This window comes from Bos indicus x Bos taurus, chromosome 5 (genome assembly GCF_003369695.1).
Source record: "Bos indicus x Bos taurus breed Angus x Brahman F1 hybrid chromosome 5, Bos_hybrid_MaternalHap_v2.0, whole genome shotgun sequence".
Lineage (NCBI taxonomy): Eukaryota > Metazoa > Chordata > Mammalia > Artiodactyla > Bovidae > Bos > Bos indicus x Bos taurus.
This window is the reverse complement of record NC_040080.1, coordinates 31,555,585-31,572,617: the sequence shown is the minus strand read 5'-3', so window position 1 is coordinate 31,572,617 and position 17,033 is coordinate 31,555,585. Positions and strand designations below refer to the sequence as shown.

The window sequence follows — 17,033 nt, the reverse complement described above, 5'->3', positions numbered from 1 at the left end:
TGAGGGAAGCCCCTCACATTTGAAGCTCTTGTGAAAGAAGAAAGAGATGAAAGTCATGATGAAACTGACTGCACTCAAGATTCCAAGTGGATCTCTGATGTAAAGATGTTTCTTGTCATGAGCAAGAATGCATTGGAAGTCAAGACAAGCTAGCTTATATTTTCTGTAGTTTCAACACTTCTCTGTGCTCTTAGGTCACTACATCATATGCCATATATCAGGCAGCCAGTAGCTATTTGTTAAATGAATGTATAAATCAATCAATGTCCCAAAAGAATCTATTGAAAGGTTGTTCGGAGCTCAGGAAAACTAATTCTGAAAAGGAAATTATGCCATGATAAATACTGAATTGCAATGGATGCAGCTGACAAGTAATGAGGATCTTTCAATGTTGACCAAGGCATGGACAGGAGAAAGAAATCACCATGAATTCCTGAGTCCCAAGTAAGGGAATGGTGATCAAATGGGCTTTCACACTCTGGAAAATTCAGCTTTGGGAGGAGTCATAAGGTCAATGCTGGCAACGTAAATTCAGTTTACTAGAGAGGACTAGATACCCAATGAGAGAGACTCCTAGGTTCTGCCAACTTCAAAAAGGGTTTAAAGTAATTTATGGAATTGCCTTGCACATAATAGGAGAAGAAACATAAAGTAAAAAACATGAATAAATTACTATAGAAAAGTAGATACCAAAAGGAAAGTTAAAATTTAAACATACAAATGACTATATAGTTTTTAATTGGAAAAATTTGAAACAGCTACTACATTAAAACATCCACAAAGTAAAATATTTTGGAATAAAATAATCAATTTGAGGAATATAATAGAGTAGTTATCTTAAAGAGAAAATGTGTCTTGCATGTGTGCGTGAAGTCACTTCAGATGTGTCCGACTGTGCAACCATATGGACCATAGCCCTCTAGGCTCCTCTGTCCGTGGGATTCTCCAGTTAAGAATACTCAAGTGGGTTGCTATGCCCTCCTCCAGAGAATCTTCCTGATCCAGGGACTGAACTGGCATTTTATGTCTCCTGCATTGGCAGGTAGGTTCTGTACCACTAGCACTACCTGGGAACCCCCCAAAATATGTCTTGGTCAATATATTTAGTTAAGACTTCTTGCAGTAACCATATTGGGAAACACTTATCATCACTTTTTTTTTTTTGATAGGAGAAATAGGAGAAATCATATACCTTTGTCTAGAGAAACAACCTAAAACCATGAGCTCAAGGTCATGGGAAGGTAATGATAGACAGAAGAACAAAGATCATATGATCTACATACTTCATTTTTGAATGACTAAATTTAATGAAAAGCAAGAACTTGGAAATTCTAGATGAATGGGTGCCGGTCCATTTCCTCTTCAGGCTCAAACATGAGATGCTCCGTGTTACCGCTATTGTTTCCTATATGGCTTGTGTAATCTCCGGAGTTCTAAATACAGTCTCTATCAAGTACAGCTTCTAAGTACAAACACATTTTCCTCCCCTGCATTGCCTAGTGTTACTCCATGGCTGTATGTCCTTTCTATGGCAGGTGCGCTTTGGAAGATGGCTGATAGAAGGGAGTCCTTACGTGGTTCTCTTTGACATTGGCTATTCGGCTTGGAACCTGGACAAGTGGAAAGGAGACCTCTGGGAAGCATGCAGCGTTGGCATTCCTTATCACGACCAGGAAGCCAATGATATGCTGATCTTTGGGTCATTAACTGCCTGGTTCTTGAAAGAGGTATTGTTTACTGTAGAGTCCCACGATAGAAGAGAAGCATATTGCTGTACCCAGCAATGATCCTCTAGTTTTTAAGCTAGTTTTGAGATGGTACCATTATTAATTGTTTTATTGACATATCAAAGGAATCTGAGAAAATGCCTTCTTATAACTAAATGGGGATTCTCCAGGCAAGAATACTGGAGTGGGTTGCCATGCCCTCCTCCAGGGGATCTTCCCAACCCAGGGATTGATCGAACCCAGGTCTCACACACTGCAGGCAGATTATTTACAGTCTGAGCCACCAGGGAAGCCCTGTAACTGAATACCATTCTTTGAAACATGTTGATAATCATGCTTATTAATATTTACCTCATGTCAGGTTTAACTAGAACGATGTGGGTAAAACACCCAATTATATTTCCTGCTACTTAGGTAATATTCAGTATATATGCAAGAAAAAATACTGTACATCATGTACTAAGTACATGCGTTCCAGCATCAGGGGAGTAGAAAATGGCTTGAAATATTTGGTTTTGTCCATGCATGAGTGCTTGTGTGACTGCAGTGGCTCTTAGATCTTTCAATCATTTACTAAAGGGTGAAGTGATCTCAGCAGTTGCTAAGAAGTCCACAGCAGTGAAATATTTTGTAGCTGTAAAACAATAAGAGCCTTGGAAATCAGTCTTTGTTAAATGAGCCAAGTCTGTTCTCAATTCCTGAAAGGATGGCAGTAGGATTTCTTCACATTCCTTGCATTACCTCAAGATGATTATGCCTTGCTTAAAAATCAGAAAATTAAGAGCATCTCTGGCAAAGTGGGACTGTGTCTAAGAACAAATCACAGAGCTGTATATTGGCTGTGTGTCCCCTTGACCAGTATAACTTCTTTCTGACGAAACCAACAGCCATAAAGGGTGTGTAGGTTATTGCAAGATATAAAATACAGTTTGTGAGTCTTTACTGCTTATCTATTTTATATATAGCACTGTGTATCTTTTAATCCCATACTCCTAATTTATCCCTACCCACCACTGTTTACCTTTTGGTATCTCTAAGCTTGTTTCTATGTGAGTCTGTTTCCATTTTGTAAACGAATTCATTTGTGTATGATATTTAAATTTCCCTTATAAATGATACCTGTCTGATTTACTTCACTTAGCATGGTAATCTCTACTGCATCTATGTTGTTTCAAATGACAGTATTTCATTCTTTTTATGACTGAGTAATATTCCATTGTATATGTATGCCATGTCTTTATCCATTCATTGGCTGATGGACATTTAGGTTGCTTCCGGGTCTTGGGTATTGTAAATAGTGCTGCTATGAACACTGGGGTGTGTGTATCCTTCCAAATTAGAGTTTTCATCTTTACCAGACATATGCCCAGGAGTGGGATTGCTGGATCCTATGATAGCTCTATTTTTAGTGAAACAAAGTAACTTTAAGGCTAAGAAATTGGTGCCTTGCCTAGTGTTAGACCTGGAATTAGATCTGGGTCCTCAGTGTGTTACTAAATTTCTATTTGATTCTAAGCAAATCTCTTCTTCCCCCAGTCCCATATTCTTAATAAGATACAAAATAAGATATATTAAAAATAATATTAATAATATAAAATAATATTATTATAATATAAAATATTGATGTATATAATAATAATATATCAGCAAAAATGTTTTTGGCTCTAAGTAGCAGAAAATCCAAGTAAGACTGACTTAAAACATGAAGTCATACTTTTAATTTAAAAAAGAAGATTGTAAGTGGCTTGTCCCAATTGATTCAGCTGCTCAGTGAAACTTCAAAAATTTTATTGCTATTAATCATTCATTCATTCAATGAATATTTATTGAGCACCTACTATAAATTTATTCTAGGAGTCCCCTCTGTGAATGCAAAAATAAATCTGATCCATACTGAAAAAGAGGATTAAGCCATAAACATATGGGCTTTATGAACAGGAAGCTAAATTCTAGAAAACCCTTATAGTTGCTAAATCTGCATGGTTTATATTTAGATTCCTTTTAATTGTGCTAAAATTTACAAGCATAACAACTTTCCTTATTCTGTGGACCATGAGCAAGATCAAACTTCATCCTGAACTTTTCTACAAGCTTCTTTTCTGACCTAGGTGACGGACCATGCTGATGGGAGACATGTCATTGTCCAGTTCCATGAATGGCAAGCTGGGATTGGACTGATCCTTTCTCGAGCTCGGAAACTGCCCATTGCTACAGTCTTTACCACCCACGCCACACTGCTTGGGCGGTATCTTTGTGCAGCTAACATCGATTTCTACAACCACCTTGATAAGGTAATTAGCTCTTCCACCCTCGCCACCTTTCTTTCCGACTCTTGAAGCTGAAGGATGGGAAGTATTGATCTTCACCTTTCATCTGTCATCCAGATGCCAGAAATGCCCTTTTGACCAATCAATATTCATGACGCAGCTTCCCCTGAGGGGACTGAGAGCTCATAAAATTTAACTTTGTTCAGAGTGCATCAGAGTGTAGCGGGGACAGGCCAGATGTCTGTCCACTTTGAAGTAACAGACCCAAGATCCAAAGGGGCCTGGAAGACATCAGCCACTGTGGCCCTGAGGTTGGGCTGCTTGGGAAATGCTGTGAGGACCCCGGGATCCTCACGCAGCTTTGAGTGGCAGGTACCCCACAGGGACGCTAGGCATCTGCTTGTACTATGAGCCTCACTTCCTCCATCCTCCAAGTGAACGAAGGTCAGATTTCTGCTGTAACTCTGCAGTGAGTTATAGGTGGAGTTTTGTGGGGAGTCCAGTTAAGACAGTTACCAAAAACAGGAATATAGATCCCTGGTGATCAAACAGCTGGGTTTGCTTATCTTAGAAGACTGCCCTATTCTATGACCTAAAGTTTTGACTTCTTTCTTCCAGTTTTCATCAGTTTAGATTAATGTAACTATGTTTTTCATATTATCCTGTCAGTAGTAGTGGTCAAGCGACCAATATAACACTGTAAAGCAATTATCCTCCAATTAAAATCAAACAAATTTTAAAAATAAATAAGGAAAGAATGTAAAAAAGTTAAAATAAAAAAATCATGGTCAAGCATTTGAGTAACATACAGTCAGGAGTTTTGCAGACGTGGTGTCTATATTGCCAGTCAAGTCAATTTAGCATTTTAGAGTTTTGTGTCACTATCGGGAACATTAGGAAGTTGAAAAATTGACCCCCCTCCCGTTTAAAAAAATTCTAGGAGTCTATGCAATAGACTGCATACTTTTCTGAGTGTATTTTTGTGCCTATTTGTAATACATGATTAATACTACTCAGAGAATGAGAGCAGAAAGTTATACCACCATCTCAGAGGCATTTTGAATGCAGGAAAGTTCTTTGGGACAAAACTTAACATTTGCAAAACAGTGAGTGGTCCTAAGGAGAGCTTGCCTATAAAAAGGTCAATTGAACCTGAAGGTCAAATTGTAAACATAAGATATATATTCAAAATAAAGTCACCAAGGAATTCAGAAAGGTCAAGAGGTCAGGGAGATTTCCTAATAGTAGACTAATAAGGGCAAACCAGTGATCTGTGATAAGCTCAACCACCGTGTTTCCTGGAGAAGAGCAGGCTTTGATGTTTGTGAAAGAGAAAATATTACAGAGGCATAGCGAATATTTCAAACACATCAAATATCTCACTTCAAAATACTTAAGAACATAGTATATAGCAATTAATAAAAACAGCTAATAATATTCATCAGGTTTTATTAGTTGTTTTTAAGGAACAAAATCATAATATATAGTTATATATCAATATTATAACTTTATCCTTTCAATAAAAGGTCAGTATTCATATCCCACTGTCTTTAAATATGATTGCATATCTCCCCAGCTTAAAGTAAAGAACACTCTTTGTAAGCATAAGTAGCTTTGTGTTTCAGTGATGGGTTTAATAAAAATTTGTCACTTCTTTTTTGTGGTCATAAAATTCCACATAGCCGTAAGGAAAAACAGTGTGAGAAATATGTGATTTTGCTTTGCCTATGTAGAAGAATTGGTGTAAGCACATGTCTACGTGTGTGTGTTTGTTTTGTTTTCACAGTTTAACATAGACAAAGAGGCTGGGGAAAGGCAGATTTATCACCGGTATTGCATGGAGCGCGCTTCCGTCCATTGTGCTCATGTTTTCACCACAGTTTCTGAAATTACCGCAGTAGAGGCAGAACACATGCTGAAGAGAAAACCTGGTAATTATTATCCCTGAGTTTGTCACCGATCTGTGATAGTTTTGTTTTAAACAAAAATGCATAAAATGAGAGGAAAACTGCACCATCACTACTCAGATCTTTATACGTATTCGAATTCTCATTTTCAGTAGTTTTGTTGAACACTAAGCTATATCTGGAACATAATAGTATACAATCTGTGCTTGTTGAATAGTCTATGTTTAAAATACTCTAATTCTGAGCTGGGTTGTCATGATGACTTCCTGTGTTTAAGCAAGCTGAGTTGACTTTTCTATTTTAAGAAAATGAATGTCAGGAAAATATCAGAAATGTGTGTGAGACTTCACCAGTGCTACATCTTAGAACAGTGCCTCATTGGTCCTGTTTAGTAGAAACCTGTTATTTTACTTCTCCCAAGATTTTCTTGCAAGTTTTTCTGGGAAAAACCTCAGACCCATCCAAAGGTTGCAATGCCAAGAGGTGTGTTCATAATACATGACCCTGTCACCTGGCCGCAGCTGGTTGATCGAGAGGTGGATACCTGATATAAGTTGGCTCAATCAGATTGCTTTCATAATGAGTCTAAACAGATGAGTTTGTATGAATAGTCTTGTATAATAGAAGCTTGGAAGCTGTTGGTAGAGTCCACTTCCTACGTTGCATGAGATGCAAAGAAATATAAACTACAGTGAAATACAATAAGAAGCAGAAACAGACTGAGAGAACTCTAGATTCTCCAGTGATTTAGACCATGGTTTAAATTAATTCCTGCGGCCCAGCTACATCTTTCCCATCAAACACTCCAGGAATTAATAATTCCTCCTTGTAATACTTAAACCAGTGTTAGTAGATTTCTTTTGTGCTGTGCTTAGTCACTCAGTCAGGTCTGACTCTTTGTGACTCCATGAACTGTAGCCCGCCAGGCTCCTCTGTCCATGGGGATTCTCCAGGCAAGAATACTGGAGTGGGTTGACATGCCCTCTTCCAGGGGATCTTCCCAACCCAGGAATCAAATCAGGGTCTCCTGCATTGCAGGCGGTTTCTTTACCAGCTGAGCTACCAGGGAAGCCCAGATTTCTCTTACTTGCAACAAAACAGTCCTGATTAATACATTTTCCTTGCTTAATTCCTGTGGTCTTATCTCTAGTTAATTAATCTTTCTTCTGTATACCAGTTTAACATCTAGAGAAAGCATAACAAAGTTCTACATAATTACAAAGGAAGCAGGGAATTTGAATAGTGGCAGCCTAAAGATCCTGGGCTATTCTTTTTTCTTTCCAAAGGTTCTCTTGAATCCACTTTGCTTCTCACACTCGTGTCTCTTGCAGGAGTTTGCTTCAATATGCTCACTTGTTTTTGGGTCTTACTTTTTTTCCTGTCATCAGTATCCTTTCTGTGCTTACAAAAATGGTTTGTTTTTTCCTATTCTGAAATAAAAATTTCTCTTAAAACCACTACCCTCTTAGATGTCTACATAATCTCATCCTTCCTCCTGCTATCAAGTATTTTACAAAAATAATCCATAGTTTTCCCACTTAGAGCTTCTTCAACTTTAACTTCCAACCTCCAACCCTTGATCTAAAATTGCTTTTTCAAAAATCACCAAGTTCACAGTTCTGTAATTTTTTTGTTCCTTGACATTCTTTAGCAATTAAAGGTGGCAGATACCTCTATCATTCCTTATTTACTTGACATTATACATTCTGAGGTTTCTCAAATATTTTTTTCTAATGTCTCAATAGTTTCTCTACTAACTTCTGTCTGTTGTTTTTACTGCTTCTAAATATAATAACCCATGAATTCAACTCAGTAGGTGATTACCATCACGTATTCTGAGCAGTCTTTATCTTTCTTGACACAGACCAATATTCTGAAAAATCAAAAATGTCTCCTTACCCAACAACAAAATCTTCTAGGCAGAAAGAATCAGTTATGTGTTGGAATAAAGGGCTACTTTTCCAATGTTCCTTATGGACAGAACACTTCACACATTTGACTAAAATAAAATGACAAGAGGTAGTTTAACACGGATGTACTTAGAGGCTGTCATATGGAGTGAAGTAAGTCAGAAAGAGAAAAACAAATACCATATATTAACACATATATGTGGAGTCTAGACAAACTGGTATAGATGATTTTATTTAGGAAAGAGAAATAGAGACACAGACACAGAGAACAAACATACGGATACCAAGGGGGAAAGGAGAGGATGGGAACTGAGAGCCTGGGATTGACGTATTTATGCTACTGTGTATAAAACAGATGGATTTCCCAGGTAGCCCTCGGGGTAAAGAACCCACTGGCCAGTGCAGGAGACATTAGAGACCTGGGTTTGATCCCTGGGTCAGGAAGATGCCCTGGAGGAGGGCATGGCAAAACACTCCAGTATTCTTGCCTGGAGAATCCCATGGACAGAGGAGCCTGATGGGCTAGTGTCCACTGGGTAGCAAAGAGCTGGACATGACTGAAGTGATTTAGCGCACATGCATGTATACAATAGATAACTAATGAGAACCTACTGTACATCACATGAATTCTACTCAGTGCTATGTGGTGATCTAAATGGGAAAGAAATCCCCAAAACAGGAAATATATATATACATATAGCTGATTCACTTTGCCATACAGTAGAAACCAACACAACACTGTAAAGCCACTTTACGCCAATAAAAAATGGAAACAAAAAAGGAGTTAGTTTAGCACACAGCACAGTTAAGGGTAAAACAGGTGGAGACAGACAGCATGGACTCTACCCACGTGTTCTGGCACAGATTCTGGAACAACTCTGTGTCTCAGTTTCTGCCTCCGAAATATCACCTTGCTCCAATGGTTGTTGCAGGGATTAAATGAGTTACAAGGCGTTTAGAGCAGTACCTAATGCATAGTAAGTGATTAGTAACTGAAAACTCTTAACAATGACTATTTTTGCTATTGGTCTATTACATAATACCCATTGCTTAATGCTATTTCAGTCAGATCCTCCTGATTTTCTATGTCAGCAATTCATTATGGATTTTTATAAACTTCCAATTCTATGATAGTCAGAAACTAGAAATGTTAATAGACACCTAACTTGTTGTTGTTGTTATTCAGTTGCTAAGTCGTGTCCAGCTCTTTATGATCTCATGGACTGCAGCACTTTAGGCTTCCCTGTCCATCACCAGCTCCTGAAGCTTACACAGACTCATGTCCATGGAGTCGGTGATGCCATTCAACCATCTCATCCTCTGCTTCCTCCTTCTCTTCCTGTCTTCAATCTTTCCCAGCATCAGGGTCTTTTCTAATGAGTGGGCTCTTCACATCAGGTGGCCAAAGTACTGGAGCTTCAGCTTCAGCATCTGTCCTTCCCATTAATATTCAGGGTTGATTTCCTTTAGGAGTGATTGGTTTGGTTTCCTTGCTGCCCAAGGGACTCTCAAGAGTCTTCTCTAGCAAAATACTGTTGTTTTTGCAATGCTACCCTCTCTCAAAAGAGATTTTTCCATGAGGATTTTACTTTGCTTTTCCAGATGTAGTTACTCCAAATGGCTTGAACGTTAAGAAATTTTCAGCTGTACATGAGTTTCAAAATCTCCATGCTATGTACAAGGCCAGGATCCAAGAGTTTGTTCGAGGTCATTTCTATGGGTATGCTTTTCTTTATTAAAAAAAAATTATCCTGTGATATTAGGGATCTGGGGTACAGAGAAAACAGGATTGTTAAAGTAAATGTTTATCTTTCCCAGTCCCCTTTGTACTTTAACAGAACTCATGTGTACATTTTGTTGCTGTTGCTCTTTTTCATTGGAAACTGTTTTGTTTTAGTCATCTGGACTTTGATCTTGAAAAAACGTTATTCCTCTTCATTGCTGGGAGGTATGAGTTTTCAAACAAAGGAGCTGACATCTTCTTAGAATCCTTATCCAGGTTAAACTTCCTGCTGAGGGTAAGAATGCTCTAGAACACAAGAGGGTAAGAATGCTTTTTATAGAGAACTTTGTTCTGTGGAAAGTAAAGAACTTCCTGGATTCTTAAATGGCTTTTAAAAATATATATGATTTTGAAGACTTAAAATGATAGCTTTATTTTTAAAATGCTTTTGGACTTTCAATTATCATATTTAAAATGATAAATATGATTGCCACACTCTTTGCTCATGTATTTGTCTAGGATGTCAGGTATTTTTTAAAGAGAGCTACAAACTTATCATGTTATATTGAGTATATAGCCAATATAATAGTATGTTTTTTTTTTAAGAATCATAGAAGCAAAATTTTATTGGAAATGCACCCCAAAGGATATTTTATGTTAATTTAAATTTTTTTTCAAAATTCTACTGATATATAGTTGATTTACAATGCTGTGTTAGTTTCAGGTGTATGGCAAAGTGATACAGTTATGCGTGCCCAGTCGCTTCAGTTGTGTCCAACTCTTTGAGACCCTGTGGACTGTAGCTTACCAGGCTCCTCTGTCCGTGGGATTCTCCAGGCAAGAACACTGGAGTGGGTTGCCATGCCCTTCTCTAGAGGATCTTCCTGATCCAGGGATCAACCCAGATCTTTTGTGTCTCCTGCATTGCCAGGCGGGTTCTTTACACCAGTGCCACCTGGGAAGCCCTGATTCAGTTATACATATATATAAACGTATATATTCATTTTTCACATTCTCTTCCTTTATATGTTATATATGTGCCATGTTTTAAGCTGACCACATAGCATCCTCTTTCCCACCTATCCCCCAAGAGTTTGTAAACAATGGAAAGATACAGAGAAATCAAGCAAACAGAGAGTGAAGAGAACAAAACCTTGCCTTTTTTAAAATCGATAGACTTAATGCACTGTGGTGACCTGAATGGGAAGGAAGTCTAAAAGAGAGAAGATATATGTATATGTATGGCTAATTCACTTTGCTATATGGTAAAAACTAATGCAACATTGTAAAGCAACTATACTCCAATAAAAATTAATTTAAAAAAATACTATAATGGGAGATATGGCTTGGTTGCATGGCATTAATAGGCTTCCTAATATTGGGCCTTGGTATTAAACTTTGTGGTATTAGACATCTGATCACAGACAGCCCTGGCCATTTCCATCCCCTCCAACCAGAAGCCTTCAGAAAAACACGTGCTACATGACTGACAGCCAAGCAGTTGCCCTCGTAGAATGGGGCAGACGCACACAAACTCTGTTCCTCTCCCAACTCACTAGCCATGCCTCTACTCTGAGATCCGAAAGCCCCAAACCATGAAACTAAGAGAGGTCCCACCACGCAGAAACATAGAGGAGTTTCCCACTCCCAAACATGGAATGATTTTTTGCTCAATAGGTTAGATTTGCCCAGAATCTTAAAATAGGTTGAGAACTGTTGTTGTGTGTGCATGTTCAGTCATGTCTGACTCTTTGTGACCCCATGGACTGTAGCCCACCAGGCTCCTCTGTCCATAGGATTTCCCAGGCAAGAATCCTGGAGTGGGTTACTCTTTCCTTCTCCAGAGGATCTTCCCGACCCAGGGATCAAATTCACGTCTCTTGTGTTTCTTGCATTGGCAGGCGTATTCTTAAAATAGGTTCTGAACTAATCCAGCAATAAAACCTGTGCTCACGGAAGTACTGCATCATAGATATTGATGAATGTTATTGGCTTATATTCTTGTCACATCATAGAAAAATATAGAATACATAAGGAAAATAGAAGAGGTCAGTGTAGAAGTCTAATTTTATTGAGATGCTGAGGCAATCTAAACTTTCCTGAGTTCTGTATAACTCTCCCGTTCAGTTTTTATTTCTTGGACATTGATTTATCACTGTCTTAGCCCAGATATTCCTGGGTGGCTCAGAGGGTAAAGAATCTGCCTGAAATGCAGGAGAGACAGGAGTTGCAGGTTTGATCCCTGGGTCAGGAAGATCCCCTGCAGAAGGAACTGGCAACCCACTCCAGTATTCTTGCCTGGGAAACCCCATGAACAGAGGAACCTAGCAGTCTACAGTCCAAAGGGTGGCAAAGAATCAAACATGACTGAAAGACTAAGCACATACACTGTACCAAGTATTTTAAGAGATTACTAAAATCACATTAATAAACATCCACGCTTATAAAATAGGATTGAAGATCAGAAAGATTATTTAAGAATAAACTGAAATAATCTTATTTCACAGTATTTTCTGATATGTATCTATTTAACAAGCTTTATAGATGGACTCACAACTATATAAAAATGTAGCATGTCTAGAGACATTATTAATTTATCCATACATTTATTAAATATTTGCTTTATTTTTAGATGTGAAGAAAAAGTGAATTTCTCTTATTCTAGACATCAAAGTTAATTACAATCCTTGGAGAAATCAAAATAAGACATTTTCTTTCCGTATAGTACATTTAGTCTTTAATAAAAGCACATTGCCTACTCTTGGGGTGTTTCCTGTTTTATGATTCCTATAGATGTTTTGAATAGAATATAAGGTCCCAGAGGGCAGAGACCACAGATTAGATGATGGTACCCCACATTCAAGAGTCAGTCATTTCAGAATATAAAAGCATTCATCAGTTCACAGTTTTAAGTTTACGCTTTCATTCCCACAGCTGTTTGGCATGTCATTTCTTTCTGAGAAACTTCAGGTCAATAATATTTTGGAATAGGAAAAGTAAACAGGTTGTAGAGTCAAAAAAACATCAGTTTTAAAAAACAAAACAAAACACTAGTTTGACTCCCAGCTTTGCCAATAACCTGTGATAGGAGCTCAGAAGAAGAATCAAAGCTCTTGCGCCTCTCTTTTGAAATTAATGAGGAGAGCGATAGTTAGGCTTGGGTTAACTTATGTGTTTAAAGCGCTCGACACAATAACTGCTACACCAAAAGTTCTGAGTCCCCATTCTGGTTCCTTTATGGTTGAAAAAAATCAAAATGCAATATCATGAGAATCAAGACATTTAATGGAAAAATGTTAACAATCTATTTGTGCAAATCCATGTAAATTAGCTATAAGATGTAGAATAAACCCAAACGAAATCCTCATTCACTTTCCAATCTGGAATTTTCACATTTGTGTTATCTTTTATGTTATTTTTTAACCACAGAAAACCACAGTGATATCAGTAGCAATTGCTATATATTTCAGATGATGGATGCCATGAAATTATTCTGTGTGGATTTTTAATTGTTAATTGTCAGATCTTAGTTGAACGTCATATTTACATTTTCTGAAGAGGCTTCAAGACACTGCTGTATAATTTGTCAGTCATAAATAAGTATTCTTATTCTCTCAAGATGTTTCAAAGCACTATTTGTCACAGTTTAAGGTCCATCTGTCACATGGTTTATTTTATCTTTGATAGCTGACTCTGTTGTGTTTTCTAACCCCTCGTTAGATGCATAAAAGTGATGTCACCGTGGTGGTGTTTTTCATTATGCCTGCCAAGACAAACAATTTCAATGTGGAAACCCTGAAAGGCCAGGCAGTGCGCAAACAGCTATGGTAACCTCACATCTTGTAAATATTCTCAAGCAATAGATGTAAAGGGATTTTTTTAAGTGCATGATTTCTGATCTATTTCCTTGAACTATTTTTTCCTCTTAAGATTATAATAGCTTACATACTACTCGGTTCTCTTCTCATTGGGCTCCTTTGTTAAATTTTATCATGTCTATAATACTGTGTTCGTATAAAAACGTTGGAACGAGCTACCGTGGAAGGATAAGGCCTTTGTAGAAATCTTTAAAGATGGGTCAGATTTTTAAAAAATTTATTATGGAAATGTTAAAACATATGCCAAAGTAATGAAATTAGTATTGTGCTCCCCCTCTTCCCAATAGGCCAGACTCAACAATGATAAATGTTAACTTAAAAAATAGTTGCAACCTAAAAATTGAGAGTTATGTTTTATTTGCTGGGAATATTTAGAACTTTGAGTCTAGGAGACAGCATCTCAAGTAGCCCTGAGAGAACTGCTCTGAGGAGGCCAGGAGAGGAGCCAGGTTATATAGAAGTTTTGCAACAAAGGGCAGGTAGCCTGAACATCAAAAGATTATTGCTAATTAAAGAAAATCAGATATCCCCAGTTAAGGAACTTAGTGCTTTTCTTTTTATGGGAAGATGCAGCAATCTGGACTCACTGAAAACATTCCTTTGATAGAAACGTCAACCTATTTGCGGCTGGTATTCAGTGTTTTTCACATTCTGAGCTCCCTTGGGACTCACAGTAGGTAGTGACTGCAGTCTGATGGCTGCTAGATGGCAGGTATTCTTCTCCTTCCTGAGTTTCCTTATTAGCAGCAACCATCTCACACTGGGGACTGCAACTGCTGATGACTGTGACATCCTTGTTTACTGATATGGCAGGAAATATTCCATTTCTCAGAAACAAATTCCTCATATTATATGGAAACCTACATACACTCCCTTTCCCTTCCCCCAACCTTCTGATTATCATCAAGCCAAAGAAAGTTACACTCCCCGCACTGGTCAGGGTGTTCAGTAACCTCAGCTCTAGAGGTGTTAACTCAGGCTAAATTGGCAAATAAGAAAAGAACAAAAGAGACTATATAAAAGAGATCTGCAATTTCAAAGAATACATTGACAGAACACCATCATGGCAAAGAAAGACTTAAAAGGCTGACATTGTTTGAGTTGTATATCTTTCTGTTCATACAGGGACACTGCACATTCTGTGAAGGAAAAGTTTGGAAAGAAACTGTATGATGCATTATTAAGGTAGGAGCTTGGAACACTAAACCGCTCAAACATTTAGGGCTTCACTACTGAGACAAGTATTTAGACACTATACTAATTTTGTTCCAAATATAAAAGAATTAATAGCCTTTGAAGATTCTCCAAGCCAGGCTTCAACAGTACCTGAACCTTGAATTTCCAGATGTTCAAGCTGGTTTTAGAAAAGGCAGAGGAACCAGAGATTAAATTGCCAACATCTGTTGGATCGTAGAAAAAGCGAGAGAGTTCCAGAAAAACATCTACTTTTGCTTTATTGACTACGCCAAAGCCTTTGACTGTGTGGATCACAACAAACTGTGAAAAATTCTTAGAGATGGGAATAGCAGATCACTGTACCTGCCTCCTGAGAAATCTTTATGCAGGTCAGGAAGCAACAGTTAAAACTGGACATGGAACAACAGACTGGTTCCAAATAGGGAAAGGAGTACGTTAAGGCTGTATATCGTCATGCTGCTTATTTAACCTATATGCAGAGTACATCATGCGAAATGCCAGGCTGGATGAAGCACAACCTGGAATCAAGATTGCCGGGAGAAATATCAATAACCTCAGATATGCAGATGACACCACACTTATGGCAGAGAGCAAAGAAGAACTAAAGAGTCTCTTGATGAAAGTGAAAGAGGAGAGTGAAAAATTTGGCTTAAAACTCGACATTCAGAAAATTAAGATCATGGCATCTAGTTCTATCACTTCAAATAGATGGAGAAACAGTGGAAACAGTGGCTGACTTTATTTTGGGGGCTCCAAAATCACTGCAGATGGTGACTGCAGCCATGAAATTAAAAGACGCTTGCTCCTTGGAAGAAAAGTTATGACCAACCTAGACAACATATTAAAAAGCAGAGACATTACTTTGCCAACAAAGGTTCGTCTAGTCAAGGCTATGGTTTTTCCAGTAGTCGTGTATGGATATGAGAGTTGGACTATAAAGAAAGCTGAGCACTGAAGAATTGATGCTTTTGAACTGTGGTGCTGGAGAAGACTCTTGCGAGTCCCTTGGACTGTGAGGAGATCCAACCAGTCCATCCTAAAGGAGATCAGTCCTGGGTGTTCATTGGAAGGACTGATGCTGAAGCTGAAACTCCAATACTTTGGCCACCTGATGCGAAGAGCTGACTCATTTGAAAAGACCCTGATGCTGGGTAAGATTGAGGGCAGGCAGAGAAGGGGATGACAGAGGATGAGATGGTTGGATGGCATCACCAACTCAATGGACAAGAATTTGGGTAGACTCCGGGAGTTGGTGATGGACAGGGAGGCCTGGTGTGCTGCAGTCCATAGGTCGCAAAGAGTTGGACACGACTGAGTGACTAAACTGAACTGAACTGGTGTGAAGAACTGACTCACTGGAAAAGACCCTGATGCTGGGAAAGATTGAAGGCAGGAGGAGAAGGGGATGACAGAGGATAAGATGGTTGGATGACATCACTGACGCAATAGACACGAGTTTGAGTAGGCTCTGAGAGTTGGTGATGGCCAGGTAGACCTGGCATGCTGCAGTCCATGGGGTTGCAGAGTCAGACGCAACTGAACGACTGAACTGAACTGAAGATATGTTGCATCATATGAGCAGGTTTTGTTTAATCCTTCATCTGACAAATATTTGTAGACAGGTTGTACAAATGAGGACATAGTTAAATACGCGGGTAAGGTATCTGTGTGTGAACTCAGTGACTCAATCATGTCTGACTCTTTGCGACACTTTGGCCTGTAGCCCACCAGGCTCCTCTGTCGTGAAAACAGGATTTTTCAGGCAAGAATACTGTGCCATTTTCTCCTCCAGGGGATCTTCTCAATCCAGGAATCGAACCCAAGTTTCCTGCATTGCAGATGACTTCTTTACCTGCTAAGGCATTGAGGAAGCCCACAGATAGGGTCTCTTTCAGTGGAATTCTCATTGAGAGTTAATAGGTCAATTTGAAGCTGTGGAAGATTTCAAGTCAAAATATATATTGACATATTAACATATATTTATTAATAAACACATTAGTTAATGTTAAGTAACATTTACTTAAGTAATATACACTACTTAATGTATATTTAGTATACATTGAGAAGCTTACCACAATGAGAAGCCCATGCACTGCAACTAGAGTAGCCGCCACTCGTTGAAACTAAGAGAAAAGCCCGCACAGCAACAAAGACCCAGCACAGACAAAAATAAATACATAATTTTTTAAAATATCAACTTACAGATGGAAAAGTTACGTCCACTGTAGAACATAGTACTCACTTCCTATAATTGTTAAAGTAGGCAAAATATTATGAAAGTATCCTCCTGGTCATCAACAGTAATGCTTTAAAAATTAATTTCAGTTTTCTTTTATGCTAGCAAAGGTATTCTTTTATCGAACTTCCTTGCCCTTTGGAATTTGTCTGTGAGCTTCATCAGGAAACTATGTATGTTTTACATTT

General features: G+C 38.3%; 1 protein-coding gene across 2 annotated transcripts in view; it reads left to right on the top strand.

Annotated features, from left to right (window-relative positions):
• GYS2 (glycogen synthase 2) overlaps nt 1-17,033 on the top strand; it is a 58,646-nt gene that overhangs the window by 17,863 nt on the left and 23,750 nt on the right. For both annotated transcript variants that reach the window (XM_027541500.1, XM_027541501.1), the window contains exons 3-9: nt 1,536-1,727; nt 3,836-4,018; nt 5,781-5,925; nt 9,414-9,531; nt 9,709-9,829; nt 13,255-13,361; nt 14,538-14,597. In XM_027541500.1, the coding sequence (XP_027397301.1) occupies nt 1,536-1,727; nt 3,836-4,018; nt 5,781-5,925; nt 9,414-9,531; nt 9,709-9,829; nt 13,255-13,361; nt 14,538-14,597 (926 nt within the window). The remainder of the gene's footprint in view (nt 1-1,535; nt 1,728-3,835; nt 4,019-5,780; nt 5,926-9,413; nt 9,532-9,708; nt 9,830-13,254; nt 13,362-14,537; nt 14,598-17,033) is intronic.